Source organism: Chelonoidis abingdonii, chromosome 19 (assembly GCF_003597395.2).
Source record: "Chelonoidis abingdonii isolate Lonesome George chromosome 19, CheloAbing_2.0, whole genome shotgun sequence".
Lineage (NCBI taxonomy): Eukaryota > Metazoa > Chordata > Testudines > Testudinidae > Chelonoidis > Chelonoidis abingdonii.
Window position 1 is genome coordinate 39,966,560 of NC_133787.1, and position 17,021 is coordinate 39,983,580.

General features: G+C 59.3%; 2 protein-coding genes across 3 annotated transcripts in view; one reads left to right on the forward strand and one right to left on the reverse strand.

The window, feature by feature from the left end:
* Positions 1–14,569, reverse strand: LOC116815663 (sulfotransferase 2B1-like). 2 transcript variants are annotated; one of them, XM_032764207.2, is made up of 6 exons: positions 5,428–5,605; positions 4,040–4,248; positions 3,273–3,399; positions 2,488–2,582; positions 1,756–1,936; positions 1–1,159 (listed from the first exon to the last, which is right to left on the reverse strand). In XM_032764207.2, exons 1-6 carry the CDS (start codon positions 5,564–5,566, stop codon positions 1,044–1,046), a joined length of 867 nt encoding a protein of 288 aa, XP_032620098.1. In that variant the 5' UTR covers positions 5,567–5,605; the 3' UTR covers positions 1–1,043. The 2 variants fall into 2 exon arrangements, with proteins under 2 accessions (XP_032620098.1, XP_032620097.1); XM_032764206.2 differs by lacking the exon at positions 5,428–5,605 and adding an exon at positions 14,398–14,569 and having other exon boundaries at positions 647–1,159.
* The window catches only part of DPEP1 (dipeptidase 1), a 17,760-nt gene continuing 12,412 nt past the window's right edge, over positions 11,674–17,021 (forward strand). Inside the window, exon 1 of the mRNA XM_032764205.2 lies at positions 11,674–12,326. Within this exon, the coding sequence (XP_032620096.1) occupies positions 12,214–12,326 (113 nt within the window). The 5' untranslated portion in view covers positions 11,674–12,213. The remainder of the gene's footprint in view (positions 12,327–17,021) is intronic.

Genomic DNA, 17,021 nt, shown 5'->3' on the forward strand with positions numbered 1-17,021 from the left:
TAAACAAAACCATTCAATAATTATACTTAACTCTCCAATACAAAAGCCAGCCCCGGCCCTGATGGCGTGAGTGACACCCCTCACCTCCTGGGTGTGCTCAGCACTGTCCCCATAATATACAACCGTGTCAGTTAGACAAGTCTTAAACCTAGGGTGACCTGACAGCAAGTGTGAAAAATTGGGATGGGGGTGGGGGGTAATAGGAGCCTGTATAAGGAAAAGACCTAAAAATCAGGACTGTCCCTATAAAATTGGGACATCTAGTCACCCTACTTAAACTCCCTGGCTCTGCAGGGCCTGGAGGCTGGTTTGCACTGGTCCAAAGGCTGCCACTTGGGCCAATAGACCTGCCAGCCTGAGGGGAAATCTGTTGCCTTCTTATATATAAATACAGCTTATCCTCTGGGAAGAGTCACCTATTATTCTGAAGCTTATCTTGGCTTGAAGATGAGAACCTTGTGATTGATTCACAGGAAGTGCGACCTGGCTGCCAAAGTTGTGTCCCTCCCCATACCCTGGGGCCGGTGCTTCCTTTTTTCGTCAGGGCAGTGTTTTGCAAAATCTGAGGAGGGAGGGAGTGACTGGGCTGAGTCAACATCCCCCATCAGGGCCTCCCGCAAGGCTGCCCTGGCTCCTCTCTGGGGGAATGGCACAGCCTAGATTGGGGCAGAGATGGGCAGCCCGGCGGGCGCACTTTTGAGAAGGGTTGGGGAATGGTGCTTGTAGCTGTGTGTGGGGTAACATTCAGCAGGGCACGGGCTTGTGACCCAGGCTGTGACCAGTGCATCCCCCCCATGATGTTCCAGCCAGTCTTCTGTGTGCTCCCCCCCCGGCCGCCTCCAGGAGAAGCCAGGGGCCTTGATCACCTCCCTAGGGCTGTGACTGGCATAGCCTTCTCCACTGGCTGGGGCTGGCTGGTGGGGGGCCCAGCACACGTTGCCCAACAAAATATGTAGCTTAGAATTTTGTTCCCCGAATCCCAACCATGGACAAAGCCCCTGCCCTGCCTGTTAGCCACACCCCTCACCAGTGCAGCCCCCACATCAGTCCATGAGCCCGCGGAAGCGCAGACTGGAGTCCTGCATCTCCTCCTGGTAGATCTTGTGGAAGTGCATGTTTTGCACCGGGGTGAAGTGGTCTCTCCAGTCTCCCACTATCCCTGAAACGGAGGAGAAGATGCAAAGTGAAGCTGGTACTGGGCCAGAGCCAGGCTTGCCAGCCTTTCCCTACCAGGGCCCAGATACCACGGTGATGGGCGCAAAAAAGCCTGTTTAGAGGACACGCAGCTCTGGGATTCACTATGCTCCTCAGCACCCCACTGGGGATCAGCTCGGAGTGCAGGACACCTGCCTCCAGGAGCACGGCATCCTGTCCCTCCCCACCCCAGCTGGGCTGCTGCCGGCAGCGCTTGGGCAGTTTGCTAGCAGTCCCCAGCGGGAGGAGTTACCAGGCGTTCCTGCAGCCAAGCCTAGGTTACATCAGCCCCTACCCGTTGCCGTGGCAGCAAGGGTTGTGGGCACACAAGCGAGCAGGGCTTGTCTGGCACCTTCTGACTCAGCCCGTCTGCCCGCGGGAGCATCTCACGCCCATCTTTGGCTCCCATCCGGGGTAGCCACAGGGCAGCGAGCTGGTTCCATCCTGCCACAGGGGTCGGAGGCTCCAACGGTCAGCAGAGCACCTGGGGGCGGAGGCAGAGAGGCCAGCGGATGGCCATCACTCCCCCGTGGGAGAGTGCGCACCCCCCACCCCCCGTACCTTTCCGCATGAACCTGCCCCGGCTGTGGTCCATGATCTCGCAGGGGATGAGCGTGTAGTTCACCATCGTATTCTCGCGCATGGAGGAGAAGCTGCAGTGCTGCTGGATTGCTCTGCTCTCCTCCGGCTGCAGCGGGCAGCCCAGCCAATCAGCGAGCCGCTCGACCGAGCGCCCCAGCTCCTGCAAAGCCGCAGTGACCAGCAGTTAGTGAGTGGCACCCCCAGGGCAGGTCGGGTGAGCAGCCAGCGACTGGGGGGGCTGGACCCCTGCTCTGGGGGCTCCGGCTCAGCCAGGAGGTGTTGTGTGAGTGGGTCCAGGTCACAGGCGGGGGACATTCATGTGCCGTTGCCTTTGCCTCACAGGTGCCCCATCTGCCCGATGCTGTGCTGGGCACCAGCCCATTGCCGGGAGAGGGGGCAGCACTCCTGACCAGCCTGGGATTCCTGTCAGTTGCTGCCACCCAGACAGCTGGGATGCCACAGGCCATGTCAGGGCGAAGCAGAAGCTGCTGGGCCTCGTGGGGCCTGCAGCAGATGTGGTGCCGTGTGGGAGTTGGCGGCTGTTGCTGTCCCACATGCCAAGGCCACCCGTGGCCTCCCGGAGCCCAGACAGAGCTCAGCTCCCCTAGATCCCAAAGCCACACCGAGGAAGCCGCTCCTTCCACTGGGCCATTCGGCTGCCACCCAGCAGACGCCAGTGGCTGTGACCTAGCAGGCCCGTGGCTAACTCACCTGGTGCAGGTCCTCATAGGTGATGTAGAAGAGATCCAGCTCAGCCCGCTGGCTGAGCCAGCCCTTGACATGGTCGAACCAGGAGCCGTACTGCACTGCGGAAAGGAGAGAGGGTTGGGATTCAGAGGTGACTCTGGCCGTGGTGCAAATGGCCCTGGGAAAGCTCCTGCTCATGCACTCCAGAGCCAGCATTGGGCCCCATGGGGCCCTCCTCCAATCCCACGCTGAGAGTACCCTTGGTTCTGACAGCAGGGCCTTGACAGTCTGTATCTGGCCCTTACCCCCTCTGGCTCAGCTGCGCCATAGCCACTCCCCAGAGCACTTCCTGGGGTGCTGCTAGGCTCAGGCAAAGGCCCAGGAGTGTGCTCGGGGGCAGCCACATCCCTGGCTGAGCACAGGGGACTAAAAGCAAGCTTGCCTTTGGGGCAGCAGAAAGCTGGCTGCCCTGGGCTCTCCACTGCCTGTTACTGGGCTGCAGCTAATTCTCAGGCTCCTGCGGATTGCCTGAGCCTCTGAGCCAACCCCCCAGTCTCCCTTTGTGTGGTCTGGGCAGGGCCAAGCGCAGGGGCCACAGAGCCAGGCCTCCTAAGCTCTGAGCCCAGCCAGCTGCCCCCCACTCCCACATTAGCACTTGGGCGAGTCACGCCCTTCCCCTGACTCGGTTTCCCCAGCTGTAAATGGGGGAGGTGGCACTGGCGAGAGGCGGCAAAGCCTAGAGCATGTTTGCAAAGTGCCCGGAGCTCTCTGGGGTTGGTGATGGAGAAGGGCAGGGGATGCCCACTCACCTGTGCCTTCCAGGAAGCGGACGAGGAAGTCCTCAAAGGAGCCAGGGTCTGGCAGGAACCTGGCCATCTTGTGGAAGTGATAAAAGGAAACTGCGACATCCTTGGGGTTCCGGGCCATGTAGATCACCTGGGATCGGGAGCAGACAAAGGACATCGGCGTCAGACAGACACGCAGACAGGAGCAATGGCCACATGCCCTGCCCTGCCCTGCCCCTAGCGGGGCGGTTCCTTCCAGCTGCTCTGAGCCGTCAGGATTCACTCCCCGTTCCATGCCTCATTCCCAAGACACTTCAGGATTGTGTCTTGAACAAGGTGGTGGGACCCAACAGCAAAGCCTGTGGAGCAGGGAGGCTCCTTATACCACCCCAGGGGCTCAGCATGCAGCCCCCCCACCCGCAGGTCCACCATCCCACGGGCCCTACACATGGCAGTAGGGTGCTTCCTCATTTGTAAATTACCTGAGTGCACAGAAAGCCCCAGGGCAAGCCCACTGGCTTGGGGGAAGCCCCTTTCAGCCACACAGCTCACTCAGCCAGGGCAGGCCAAGCTAATCTAGTGCAATCCCCTTGGGGCTCAGACCGAACTGAGGGAAAGCAGCCATGGAGGGTCCAGGCAAGCTCTGGCAGCCATTCGAGTCGTCTCCGTCTAGCCCCACTGCTAGGCAGGTGCTGGATGCATAGGCAGAGCACTCGGCCCCGTCCTTGCCCCACGCTGGAGATACAAGCCACAACAGAGCTGGGTGAAGAGCTTGTATCCCGAACACTCACTTTGGCCTTGGATTTCCTCAGCGCGGGGGCCAGAACCTGGCAGGGGAGGTGCGTGGTGATGAGGCGGGGCCCGCTGGTCTCTTGCAGCATGTCCTTGAAGTACGTGTGCTCCAGCCAGGGGGCTCTGGCCCAGTTCGGGATGGTCTTGGCTGGCTCCAGGTCCCCCTTGCTGTAGATCAGGGTCAGGATCTCCTGCATCCAGGTGGTGCCTAGAAAAGAAAGGCAGGGGGCTGTGAGCTTCCCCGGGGCTCCTCCCCTGCCCCAGAGACAGAGCAGGAGTGATAACCTCTGGCAGTGGGCCTGCCTGGAACCCGCCCACCCCGCAGCACCGACATTCCCAGCATATTCCTCTTAGCAGCCCCCAGCCCCTGCTGCATTCCCCCTCCAGAGCAGGGGAGGACGAGGAGGGGCTGCTTGCTCCAAGAGCCTCTTACACAACAAAGAATTCGGAAGAAGTGGAGCAGTCCCAGGGTCAGGCATAACACAGCTGGGTTTATGGACATCTGCGAGGCCTCGGCCCAGAGCCCTGAGTGTTTAGTCAGAAGCGGGGAGCTGGCATCATCGTAGCGCTGGTGAGGATGTTTGCTGGAGCGGGACATCTGCACTTGGCTCTGACTGGGGAGTCATTGCAACAGTATGGAGCCCACCCCACCGCCAGTGCTTGCTGGGAGCTGCCCTGCACAGAGTCGGGGGGCCCAAGCTCCTCATTGCTGTGGCCCTCCCAGCCTTGCAGGGGGGGTGGTAGACACCCTCCTCCTGCAATGGGCCCCAGGCCTGAGGCGTTTGCACTGGGCTGGACACAGCTGGCACTGGGGGCTGTTAGGGTGGGAATGCAGCTGAGCTGGGGCTGTGGGGGAGGGAGGGCCTCCCTGGGGCCAGGCAGGGGTGAGGGGAATTTTGCCAGCCCTACTGCTCAGTAGGCAGTGCAGCCAGTAGGAGGGGTCCTGTTACCTAGGCGCTCCCTGACAGCTCCTGGCTCTGCCACAGGCTGAGAAACCTGTGGGGAGCAGAGGCTGCAGCCCGTCCAGCTGGCCGCAGAGAGCTATTTTCCAAGCCAGCGGTGCTGGGCTGGGGGCCAGAAGGAACATTCAGCTGCAGTCAGAGCCCTCTTCCCGGAGGCTCTGCCACGTTGACCAGCAGTGCCAGGCGCCGGATTGGGGGCCAGCCTGAGCAAACTCTCTCCACAGCCCCCCAGTGCTGCGCTATCCGGGGGACAGTTCAATGCTAACAACAGGGTGAGACACGGACGGCGATCCAGGCCCTGCCCTGCCTGTCTGGGGGCCAAGGGCCACTCAGCCAGCCTCCCAGCGGCCACCCCTGCTGGACCGGGCAGCAGGGGGCCCTGCTCCTCGCCGCAGGCACCGGGTCAGCGAGACTCCGGCTCTTACCAGACTTGGGGTAGGTGACAATGACGACATCCGTGTCTTGGAACTGGAAGCTGCTGGCAAAGCGCAGGGACTCCTCTGTGTGCAAGTGGCCAGGCAAGGAGATGCCAGCGAAGGTCTCCGTCACCTCCATCCTGTCCATGGTGATTGTGGGCGGATGAGTCTGAGTGCTCCCAGATGCTAGCAGCTTAAATAGCTGCTAAAGAGGAACCTTCTCTTTCTGGCTTCCCCCTCCTCTTATGGGGCGGGTGTGGGGGCGGGGCGAGCAGAGTGTCTCTGGCTGTTCTGCTTTGACTCAAGGGCTTGTCCACACTACAAACTTGCACTGCGCCTCTGCAGCGCTTCTAGTGAAGCTGCTCTGAGCCGATGGAAGACACTCTCCCGTCCTCAATAACCCCAGCTAGGCGAGAGGCAGGAGCTGTGTCAGTGAGAGACGCTCTCCCGTTCTCAATAACCCCAGCTAGGCGAGAGGCAGGAGCTGTGTCAGTGAGAGACGCTCTCCCGTTCTCAATAGCCCCAGCTCGGCAAGAGGCAGGAGCTGTGTCAGTTAGAGATGCTCTCCTGCCGACATAGCACTGTCCACACCAGCGCTCAGGTCAGTGTAACTCACCAGAAGGTGCATTACTTCGGAGTGACAGCGTTATACCAAACGAATTCTGCAGTGTAGACAGGGCTCGGGGTGTGACTACTGACCTCAGGGCAGGCTGCCGGACCCTAAATTGCCTGTGAGCTCGACACAGTACTTCGATTTCACCAACCAGTTCACAAGTGTAAACCCCTCAGGCACTAGAACAGCCTTAACGAGGAGTCAGAGAGTCCGCGTGGGTGCCCCGCTCTGTCTTGCCACCCAGGTGAGCCTGCCTTTGTGACAGATGGGCCTTTACACCAAGTATCAGCAATATTCAGATCAAGGTGAGTCACTTACCACCCCCCCCCCGACCAATTGCACGGCAGATCTCACCCCAAAGACAACGCTTGTAGCCAATCCTATAATAATCCATCTCAAGATTTATTATGTAGGACAAGGAAACAAGATAGGTATTTACAAGGCCAAAGCAGCTAAACACACACACAAATGAGTCCGGTTGTAAATTTCAAAAGGTAACAGAAGCTTGTATGATCAGCAAGCTCTGTATGTTCTCTAGGGCTAACCCCGGCCAACCACTGGGCAGCTTTCCTTAACGCTTGGTGATCTTTGCCTCTGACAGTCCAGGCAGCATAAAGACAGATCCTTCTTCCTATCCCTTCTCACCCCCTGCTTGGAGTTGCAAACTCCGCTGTTGGGAGGAATTCACTTGCAAGACAGCTTCATGGGGAGTGTGGGAGGAGAGCAATCAGCAAAGTCTTTTGTCCTCTTTGATGTTCCACAATAGTCTGGTGTCCATGGCCTCCCTTGCAAGGCAGGACATAACACCATCTGCTGGAGGTCAGCACTTTACGCTGATGTCTCTCTTCTGGCTGGTGATTTGCACACACAGGCTTATAGTGCCGGAGCCCACTCCTCAAAGCGGCGGGGGAGGTGCCGGAGCCCACTCCCCAGAGCGGCGGGGGGAGTGCCAGAGGCCTGGAGCTCACCCCCATGGCGCTGGCTGAGGGATCGCATTCACCACTGTTAGCATTCAAGGTACGTGTCTGGTTTAATTTCACAAACTGCCAGCAGACCAGGCACTGTCCGCACCCAAAGCCAAGGGTGGTTCCAGGTCTGAGCAGACCCAGTGCACCTGCTCCGGAGGCCTGAGCCCAGCCTTGGCAGGGCAAGGGCTGGGTGCGCTCGTCTCCCAGGGCCAGGCTGACTCTCAGCGCCCATCCCCAGGGAAGGGAACATGGAGCAGTGCGAGAAACATGCTGTCCACAGCACAGCCTGGGAAGCACTCGGGGCCTTCAGCAAATCCAGCCCAGCCCAGGATGTGTCAGCCTCGACTTCCCCCAGCCATCATCCTGCCCTGGCCTGGCTTGGCAAGCCACACGGGCCAGGCCCGATACTGCCGCATCATGTTCCCCCAGCAGCCAACCACTGCCCAGGAACTGCACCTCTGCCCCAAACCGCACCCCCCCACAACAGCCCCCTCCACAACCAGCCAGAGGCAGCTGGTCTCCTTTGCAAGGCAGGCTGCCATTTGTGCCATAGGCCCTGTCGAAGGTGGCTCCCTCACCTGCCCACTGCTGGGAACACTGTTTACCATTTACAGCAGCGATAACAGCGATTTATGACGGCCCCAAGGTCACTGCCTGCCCGCTTGAGATGCTCTCAGGGCACCAGGCCAGGAGACAGCGGTGTCACCTCGAAGATCTGAGAACTGCTGACACCACACAAAGCAATGGGACCTTTGGCTCCTCCGTGAACGGGGCACCAGTGACTGCTACGCTGCCCTCAGCAACCTCCCACCCCTGTGCTGCTCTGCTCATTGGCCAGCGGTGCCATGGGGCGAGGGCCGGGACTCTCCCGAACAGCCTGATGGGTCTGCCAGCCTGGAGGGTGCTGAGGAGTGGCAGCTGCAGCAGCCACTGGCCACGCTGAGACTGGGTGCTGGGAGTGAGAGCTCATAGCTAGAGATGGAGCCGGGCAGGATGGAAAGGGTCTATAATCAAGCCAGTGGGATGGCAGCACCTTTCTGGGACCAGGACGGGAAAGTGCTGGCTGAGCACTGAGAGCCTGGCAGGAGCACACAGCAGCCTGCCCAGGGGACCCAGAAGGGAGCCAAGTACCTAAAGACGCTCCTGTGCGGAGGGTGGTAAATTGACACCCTGCGTGCTGGTGGCATCTCCACACACCACAGGTCTGCCCTGGCCTCGCTCACAGAGCGCCAGGCACCAGCCAGAAGGAGTATCAGAGGGGTAGCCGTGTTAGTCTGGATCTGTAAAAGCAGCAAAGAATCCCAGCCCTGGAGTCCCTGCAGGTTGGATTCAATCAGTGCTGGGAGCCCCATTGGATTCAATCAGTGCTTGGAGCCTACCGCTCCCGGCTCTAGCTGCTAGCTGAGGCTCCCGTTGGTGGGGGCAAATGATGACAGGCCAGCAATAGCCTGAACAAAGCCTAATAGGATTAAGATAAATATTATTGGATTAAATTAAACCTTATTGAATTGGGGTTAAGGCCTTTGGGGTCCATTGGATTAGCCATGCAGTTGTGTGCGCCGTTGCAGCACTGCACATACCTGCTCTAGTAGGGGTAGGGGCTAACTCAATGCCTCCTTTAGCAGCCCTTTGAAGCCGCTCCTGGGGAGTTGCGCATGTGCTGCTCAGACTCAATCCTCCAGGGACCAACACACAAAGGAAGGGTTTGGGGATAAATAGCCTGGTTTTAAACAGGCTTGAGGCTTTCAGTTCTGACCTAGCAAACAGCCAGGACCCCATGTCCAGTGAGGGTCCCAATCCTTAGGGTAGGGTTGGCAGGATTGGGCCGATGACGCCCCATACAACTGGGTGCTAGTTCTCAGCCGATGCTGTGATGAACTTGTAACCACAAGGAAAGTCTGTGGGAGGCACGTTGAGGATGGCTCCTGGCAGATGAGCCCATGGCAGAGTCAGGGTGATCCCTGGGAGAGTTATTAGCATGTTGTGACGAAGTGGGAATGTTCTTTGAATGCTGATGGGGAATGTTGGCCTGGGAAGGTTGCAGGGGAGTTTTGCTGAGACTGTCTGCAGTGGGGATGGGAGACTTTCCTTGAGGGATTATACGTGAGCACGTAACAGGACGGGGTTGGAAGCCAGGTAACACCTCTGCCCAGGAAACTGGACAAAGGCTGGAGGAGGAGCCGGAGGAAAGGCTGAGTGAGCCGGCTGGAGGGAGTTTCAGTTTGGAGCTGGCTGGGAAAATGGATGGGAGCCCAGATGGGCTCTGGCCTCCCTGCCCCAACTCTCCCCAAGATGGACCTAACTGAGGGGGTCCTGTTGTCTGTACCGGCAAGATCTGTTTTGGACTGTGTTCCTGTCATCTAAATACTGTCATTTTACTGGCTGGCTGAGAGTCACGGTGAATCACAGGAAGCCAGGGGTGCAGGGCCCTGACTCCCCCACACTCTGTGACACATGGGTCTCTTGCTGGTTTGAGTATGTTTTCTCTGTAACATTTTTTACCTGAAGAACAAAGCCAGCTTGCCTAGGAGGTGCTGGGCAGTGCTATGTACCTGCAGCAATGTGAGGCGGCTCTGAAGAGAAAGCTAGCAGGTGTCCTAGGACAACCAGTCTGTGCTGGGAAGAGCACAGAAAAGGCAGGGAGCTGGCGGCCTGGAAATACCCAGCTCCCAAGGGAGGCACAGGTCTCCATCCCAGAGAGGTGTCGGCCAGGGGAGCCAGAAGCCTGGGCCATGGAGGGGAAGCACAGGTGCACTTGCCCAGAACTGGGACAAGCGGCTGGAACAGCTTCTTTGTATCAGACACTTCCGAGTGCCAGGCTAGAAAGCAGAAGTGACTGGTAACAAATGAGTGCCAGTGTGCCCCCTCACACATCCCGCACAGCACTGGCCCTGCCCAAAGAGCAAGCGGATGGAGCCAGGGGTGGCTCCAGGTCCCAGCATGCCAAGCATGTGCTTGGGGCGGCAAGCCGTGGGGGGCGCTCTGCCGGCGCTGCGAGGGTGGCAGGCAGGCTGCCCTTGGCGGCTTGCCTGCAGAGGGTCCACTGGTCCTGCGGCTTTGGCGGACCTGCAGGAGATCCACTGAAGCCACGGGACCAGCAGACCGTCCACAGGCAAGCTGCAGAAGGCAGCCTGCCTGCCATGCTTGGGGTGACAAAATTCCTAGAGCCGCCCCTGGATGGAGCATTGGCCACAGATCTAGGACCACGCAGCGAGCACTACCTGTTTAAAACATTGATTGACTCTGGGATTCAAACCATGCGGCCCCATATTCCCGGGTCCAGCAGTGTGGCAGGCAGGGCCTTGCAGGGCATGCCAGGCCGAGCAGCACCCAAGGCAGCAAAGTCAGAGCTTTGTGCAAAGCCACGCCAGAGTCTCCCCTCTCAGGCCCCAGCCACAGATACTTTTCTCCCTGGTGCTCCTCCACTTCCCTGCTATTGTCTGTGGCTAACCCCTTCTCTGCCACACTATTTTAATTCGAATTCAGCGGGTTGCTGTTGTGACCATGTGGCAAGTTCTCCAGCTGGGAGCGGCCCCCGCAGAACAGAAAATCCAGAACGGAGAGGGTGGCTTTCGTTTTCTCGCTGACGCCTGTGCATTTCGCTGTCTGGTTATTTGCGCTGTGCTCATCACCTTGGCACCTCCTCTAGAAACACGCTGCACTTTAGACCTGTGTCTTCCACACACTCCCCACCAGCTGACACAGCCGACAATCAGGAAAGGTGCCATCAGCTGAGGATGGGCGTATGTGTCCCACTAGATACCCCAGCAGCGGTACGACCTGAATGGAACGTGGCACCAGGCCCAGAAGAGAATGCTCTCTGTGTACACCTGAAAGCGAACGAACCTGCCAAGTCTGGGCAAACCCCGGGGGGCTTTCGATCATTAGCAAGGGAGCCCAGACAGTGCAGCCATTAGTACATGGGCTTTGCTGGTTTGCAATCCCTGCCTACGCCCCAGGATGGTCTGGAATACCGACTCTGTCTCACACTTACTCTAAGGGGAAGCCCTCCAACTTCCCCTCTCCCTAGCCAAAGTCCCCTAGACACAGGGGTCATGGAGGGAACTTGAGGGCCATGGTCTCTGCTGGAAGGAGACTGACCAGGTTCGGCTGAAGAGGAGCTCTGTGAAGCTCAGAAGCTAGTCTCTCTCACCAACAGAAGTTGGTCCAATAAAAGTGATTCCCTTGTCTCACTAATGTCCTGGGCCCGACATGGCAAATGGCAGCTGGGCCTGAAATGTGTGGAATTAAAGAGACCCTTGAAAGCAGTGGCAGGCCCTGCCCCAGCTGATTTTTCATGGTTTCACCACAACATTCTCCTCTTTCAAAGGCATCTTCCCTCCTCAGCTGCTGGTCCAGGAAGCAGAGAGTCTCTGACAAGTGACAGCCACCTTGCCTGGCTGCACACAGTGAGGTCTGCAGCCCAGCTGCGCTCAGCTCTTCTAGATGCCTTGCAAATGAGGGATTGTGGAGGCATCTCCCACTTCCAGTCTCCTGCCTGGCCCCTTGTGTCCTCAGACTTGCCCTCTTGGATTGAGCTAATCAGGCCTAGCAGATGGAATGCGGTTCGCTCTCCGCCTCGCACCCGAGCAGCTACACGCCTACCACCACCATCAATGGTGACATTCTAAAAAAACAGCAGCTGTGGCAGCACAGCACGGGCTAGCTACCAAAAGCACCGACCCACCTGGACCCCGTAGGCATGGACTCGGGGCAGCTGGCCCGTGCTAACACTCGACACCGCCTATGCTGCTTCTGGTGCCCTACTTCACCGAGAGCTAGCACACGTGTCGCCTCCCCAGCTCCAAGCGTAGACGTGGCCTTTGCAGGATGGTGCCTGAAGCTGCTGTTTGCGCATGACATTTCTGAGCGGGATGGGCTCCGAGCTTCAAGACCCTGTGGGGGGGTTGCCCCGTGTGTTCCCTGAACACTTTGTACAGGGTGCTTTTGTAAAGAGCTCATGTATGGCAAGGCTAAGGTGCAGCCGGCTAGAGATGGCTCCAGATTGCTTTATGGTCCAGCATGGTTACTTATTGACTAAGCCAGGTTCCAAGGAACGTGACCTCCCAAGCAACGGAATATCTCTGAGATCTTGGTCTTGGACTAGACAGTCTCATTTACGCAGAGAAGTCTCTGTGCCCCGCTGGAGGGACCCCTCTGGCGGAAGGTTGGAGGTGGAGGAATCAGAAGCCAAGGCTGGAGTGTCTGGCCACCATGAAGCCAATGCTGTGCAGCTACTTGCTTGTATCCATTTTCCCATTCTGCTCCGCGGAGCTTTACAGGGTGGCGGCAGAGAGCATCATGACCGAGACTCCTCTAATAGACGGGTAAGTACCAGCCCCTGCTGCTCCCTGCCTCCTCTCAGCAAGTTGGGAAATGCCCCCTGGTGGGAACAAGCCTGAGCTCTGCAGGAGAGGGAGGGAGGTGATAGGTTTTACCCTGGGGCTGGGCAGGGGATATATTCTCAGCACTGCGTGGCGCGAGGCCAGGCCAGTCTGAGCACACAGCAGCTCCCGAACTCAGGCAGTGGAAATGCAGGCTCAGGAGTGAGTCCTCATTGGGTGCAAGAGGCTCTCCATGGCAGGGGTAGCTTGCCTGCCACCCTGGCACCACGCGGCTCCTGAGGGAGCAGTTGGCCTTTCCAGGAGCTTTTCCTTGCCAAGGGGTAGAGTCGTCCCCTCTGCACAGCTCCTGGCTCAGGGGAAGCCAGGGTTCACCAGCTTTATCCAGCAGAAAAGTTTCTTATCCGCTCAAGGATTCTCAGTTCCCTGAGAAACCCCCAGCGATGAAAGCCCTGCGCGGCTTCATTCCCAGCACGCCCCAGCCCTGGGAAGCCCCCAGCTCAGAACTCCACAGGGACCTGCTCAGTGTGCCCCACGGGAAACGCTGGCGTTTCTGGCATGCCCCAGGGGAATGGGAGGGCGGGGTGGATTTGCATGTGGTGGGTTGTCAGGGCCAGGCCATGTTACATTACACCATCAGTTCACTGCAAAATTCAAAGGGGAAACCCAGCCCTGCTGGCACATCATAGCCAGGGGAACATGGCTGCTCCCAGTCGGGGGGGAGAACCCTGTGAGGTCAGGCAGGGAGCACCTCAGAGCAACCCCGAGGCAGGTGGGAGCGTTGGTCCAAGGACCACGTCTATTCCGTTGTGTGACAGGCACAAAGCTGGGGGGCTGTGTTGGACCAGGAGGAGAAACCCCAGCATTGAGTCATTTTTCTAGCAGGCGGGGTTTGGCTGCAGGGACCCACTGGGGCTTCCCACTCTCGGTTGGGCCTGCCCCAGAAGAGCTGCTGTCCCCAGTGCGTGCCAGGAGGTCACTGCTAGCCAGCGGTGTTTCTGTATTTCCTTCGGCCTCGTTGGCACTAAGAAAAGCCCGCTGCAGACAGCAAGCCAGAGCCCAGAGGGGGAGGAAGCGCAGGGTCTGGCCTGGCCGGGCAGGCGGGTGTGCGGCCTGGCAGGGAGGGGGCTGCTGCAGTTACTGGCTTCGGGGGTTGGAGGGGTAAGTGTGATGCTGATCTGCGAGCGGCGCTAGAGGCAAAGGCCAGAGCTGCCACAGAGCGCCGGGACTGGGACTGTTACTGGTACAGACTCGGGCTCTGGGCTTGCCAGAGATTCAGAGCAGGCAACAGGCCTGCACACCCAGGGGGAGTCATGGAGGTAGGGGACTCTTCCACCCATGTCACTCTGCCAGTGACCGGTGCCGCCCCTCCTCCTGCTGCTCTGTTAGTGGGCTCCTGTCCCCAGCTTGGTCACTGCCCCCCAGGCCTGCCTTGGGCCCCTCCAGCATAGCCACCAGCAGGTGCACCAAACTGCGTGTGTGTCGGTCCAGTGGAGCTGGTCCTGCATGCAGGGCTGGCATTGCCCCATATCCATGGAAGACTGACCTGAGCCTGCAACGGTGAGGAGCCAGGCATGGTCCTGGCGGGCCCTGGGGGGCTGGACTGCAGGGTGAGCCCTTCGTCAGCCCTTTCTATTGGGCTCTTCACCCCATTCAGAGAGGCTGAGGGCTGCAAATTGGGCAGTGTCGCCCTGGACCCCCCCCACTCCCTGAGGAGCCTGAGCAGGGGCCCTCAGCCCTTCCATACCCTGTCCCCAGGTTACACCAGAAAGAAGGGGTAGGACCTCCCCGGCTATACAGAAAGGGAGGAGGGTCCCCCCAGGCTGAGACCCTGCAGGTTGGTGCTTGACAGAGCCAGAGGAACCCCTCCTCTTTCCTGGGCCCCAGCCCCACTGGCAAAGCACAGAGGGAGACATCATCCCGGGTGAGCTCTCAGGCCGAGGTGCAGTGACCAGGGACAGAAATAACCCCTGAGGGCCGTCTAGTGCTGAGTGACGTGGAGGGGAGCCGTCTGCAGACTGAAAGGGGAAGAAGCCCCCGCTGTCGCGGCACACACCTTGCTTCCCCTGGCTGTGTGACACTTCCTTAAATGACGGCAGTGGCAGACACATACATCAGCAAGCTGATGTCGTGCAGCCAGGGCGGTTCTCAGGGGCCTGACAAGAGCCAGTTCGAGGTGAAGAGAGACCACCTCTGAAACCCCACCATGGGCACAATCCTGCACTGGCCTGGGGAGTGGATGAGCTGTGTCTGAGCCCACCTACCAAGCTGCCCTCAAATGCAGCTAGCCGGGGTGCCGGGGCAGGGCCAGAGGAGAGGAAACTAACTCCACGCCCACCCCCAGGAAAACACCACAGCAAATGGCAGCTGCCTCCCTCCGAGCAGGAGCCTGCTGCCAACCACCCCACTGTGCTGTGTGGCTCCCAGGCACCTGCCCATGGCTCCCCAAGCCTCAGAGCAGGTCAGTGCTGCCAGGAGCAGTGCTGGAGCCATGGCCTGTGGAATTTCCTGCGGGGTTTTCCATCGGCTCTCGGAACCCCTTTGCCTTCCTTCTTGTGATTAGTTTCTTACCCAGGAAAGAGAAACACTCAAAACTCCTGGAAAGAAAAACTCCTCCAGCCTCTCAGCTCATCATGGGCTCGCTGGGCAATTCCCCTCTGGCTCCAGAGGGGCGCAGGGAGACTGGCTTGGGTGGAATTTCGGGCGGTAACACAGGAACATCTGGGCACCTCTGGCTGCTGTCAGGGCCGAATGGTGGCTTGGCCAAGTGCTGGCATTCACCTGGGCTCTCCCGCATGCTGAGCAGGGGCAGGGTAGGGGTCTCTGCATATACATCTGAGACCATCACAGCTACCTCCTGGCTGCTGTACAACACCTCTGTGCCAGGGCCGCATGCGCTCCCAGGCCAGGCACTGCCCTCCCTCCACGGAGCAATACACAGCCCTGCCTGTATCCGCCCGTGCTCCGGCAGTGAGAGAGTTAATTCAGCGCCCTTGAGCACAGAGCTAGGAGGTCCCCAATCCATTTCCCTGGGGTCAGTTGCTCCCAGGAGCCCCTGCAGCAAAGCCAGCGGAGGGGCTCTCCTGGGGCTTCGGTTCCTGCTCTGGCTCACACAGCCCAGTGACCCATTGCAGAGCAGTCCGGGGCCAGGCCTCTGTCGCTAGCACACAGCCCCCGCTACTACCCCGACGGCCCTGGAACGCAGGTTGGGTAACAGCCGGTGTCATCCCTGCCACCTTCGGCTGGGGATTAGGCAGCAGCCAAAGAAACATCAGGCTGCCAATGCTCCAGGATGTCCTGGTATCTCCAGGAATTAATGGCTAATCTTTAATTAAAGCTTATGTCTTGTGATGAAACCTCTAGGCATATGCCCAGCCGAAACTGGCAGCCCTAAGGAAGTGCCTGGTGGGAAAGCTTGAGAGGGTGAAGGGGGTGCCAGGGGCCCCTGGGGAGCACTAGCCTAGCTCCTGGCAGCTGAGATGTGGGCACATGCCGTGGGGCCAGGCAACGACAGAGCCGTCACCCCAGTGTACAAACGCAGCCCCAACCAATTGCCGTGCAACAGCAGCAAACTCCCCTAGCACCCGCGTCACATGGCAGCCAGCCAGTCACACGACATCCTCCAGGAAGGCAAAGTGGTTCCCTGCCAGGAAATGCTTCACCCCGCGGAGGGAAACAGCCAGCAGGGGAGGATGGGCGCCGGCTACGTCACCTTCCCAATGCTTTTTGTTCAGCGGGGAAGCTTAAATTGCCGCAGAAATGGAACTGGAGGGAACACTTGACCTCAGTAAATCCACGTGCCCAGCCGTCCAGTGCGAGAGGAAAAACAACCAGCAGGCAAGGAGGCCTCCAAGCACAGACCCATGCCTCATCTAGAAACCTCCTGCCAGGGAGGGAAAGACAGCCAGAGAAAGCCCCCAAACAGCCCAATGAGAGTCAAATGTTACTACAGAGATCGGACAGGCCGCGAGTTACAGTCAGTCAGCCTGAGCCACAGTCCTTCAGGGAGTTTCAGCCTTGTGCACAAACTCTCTAGGGACCTTGTGCACAAACACCCTTGCCCCACTCTTCCTGAGCCCCCCCTCTCCCCACCCCTTCTCAGAGGCCCTGCGCCTGCTCACTCCATCCCCCCTCCCTCCATCGCTCACTCTCCCCAACCCTCACTCACTTTCGCCAGGATGGGGCAGGGGGTTGGGGTGCAGGAGGGTTGTGAGGGTTCTGACTTGGGGTGCAGGCTCTGGGATGCGGCTGGGGATGAGGGGTTTGGGCTGAAGGAAGGGGCTCTGGACTGGGATCAAAGGGTTGCAGTGCAGGGGGGAGTTTGGGTGCAGGAGGGGGCTCAAGGCTGGGGCAGGGGTTGGAGCATGGGAGGGGGTGAAGGCTGGGGGGCACTTACCTGAGGCAGCTCCCCAGAAGTGACCGGCACATCTGGCTCCCCGGTGGAGGCACAGCCAGGTGGCTCTGCACACTGCCTATGCCCGCAGGTGCTGCCCTGCAGCTCCCATTGGCCATGGTTCCCAGCCAATGGGAGCTGAGGAGTCGGCACTTGGGGCGGGGGCAGTGTGTGGAGATCCCCTGGCCACACCTCCGCCTGGGAGCTGGACATGCCAGTCCCTTCTGGGAACCACACTGAGCCAAGGCAGGCACCTGCCTGACTTAGCCCCCCCGTGCCACCAACCG

Coding starts and splice junctions, on each gene's coding strand:
- LOC116815663 (XM_032764207.2), bottom strand. CDS start 5,566: ATGGACAGGATGGAGGTGACGGAGACCTTCGCTGGCATCTCCTTGCCT. Junction 4,249..5,427: donor TGTCACCTACCCCAAGTCTG/GTAAGAGCCGGA, acceptor TTTCTTTTCTAG/GCACCACCTGGATGCAGGAG. Junction 1,160..1,755: donor GGGCAGGTTCATGCGGAAAG/GTACGGGGGGTG, acceptor CCTCCGTTTCAG/GGATAGTGGGAGACTGGAGA.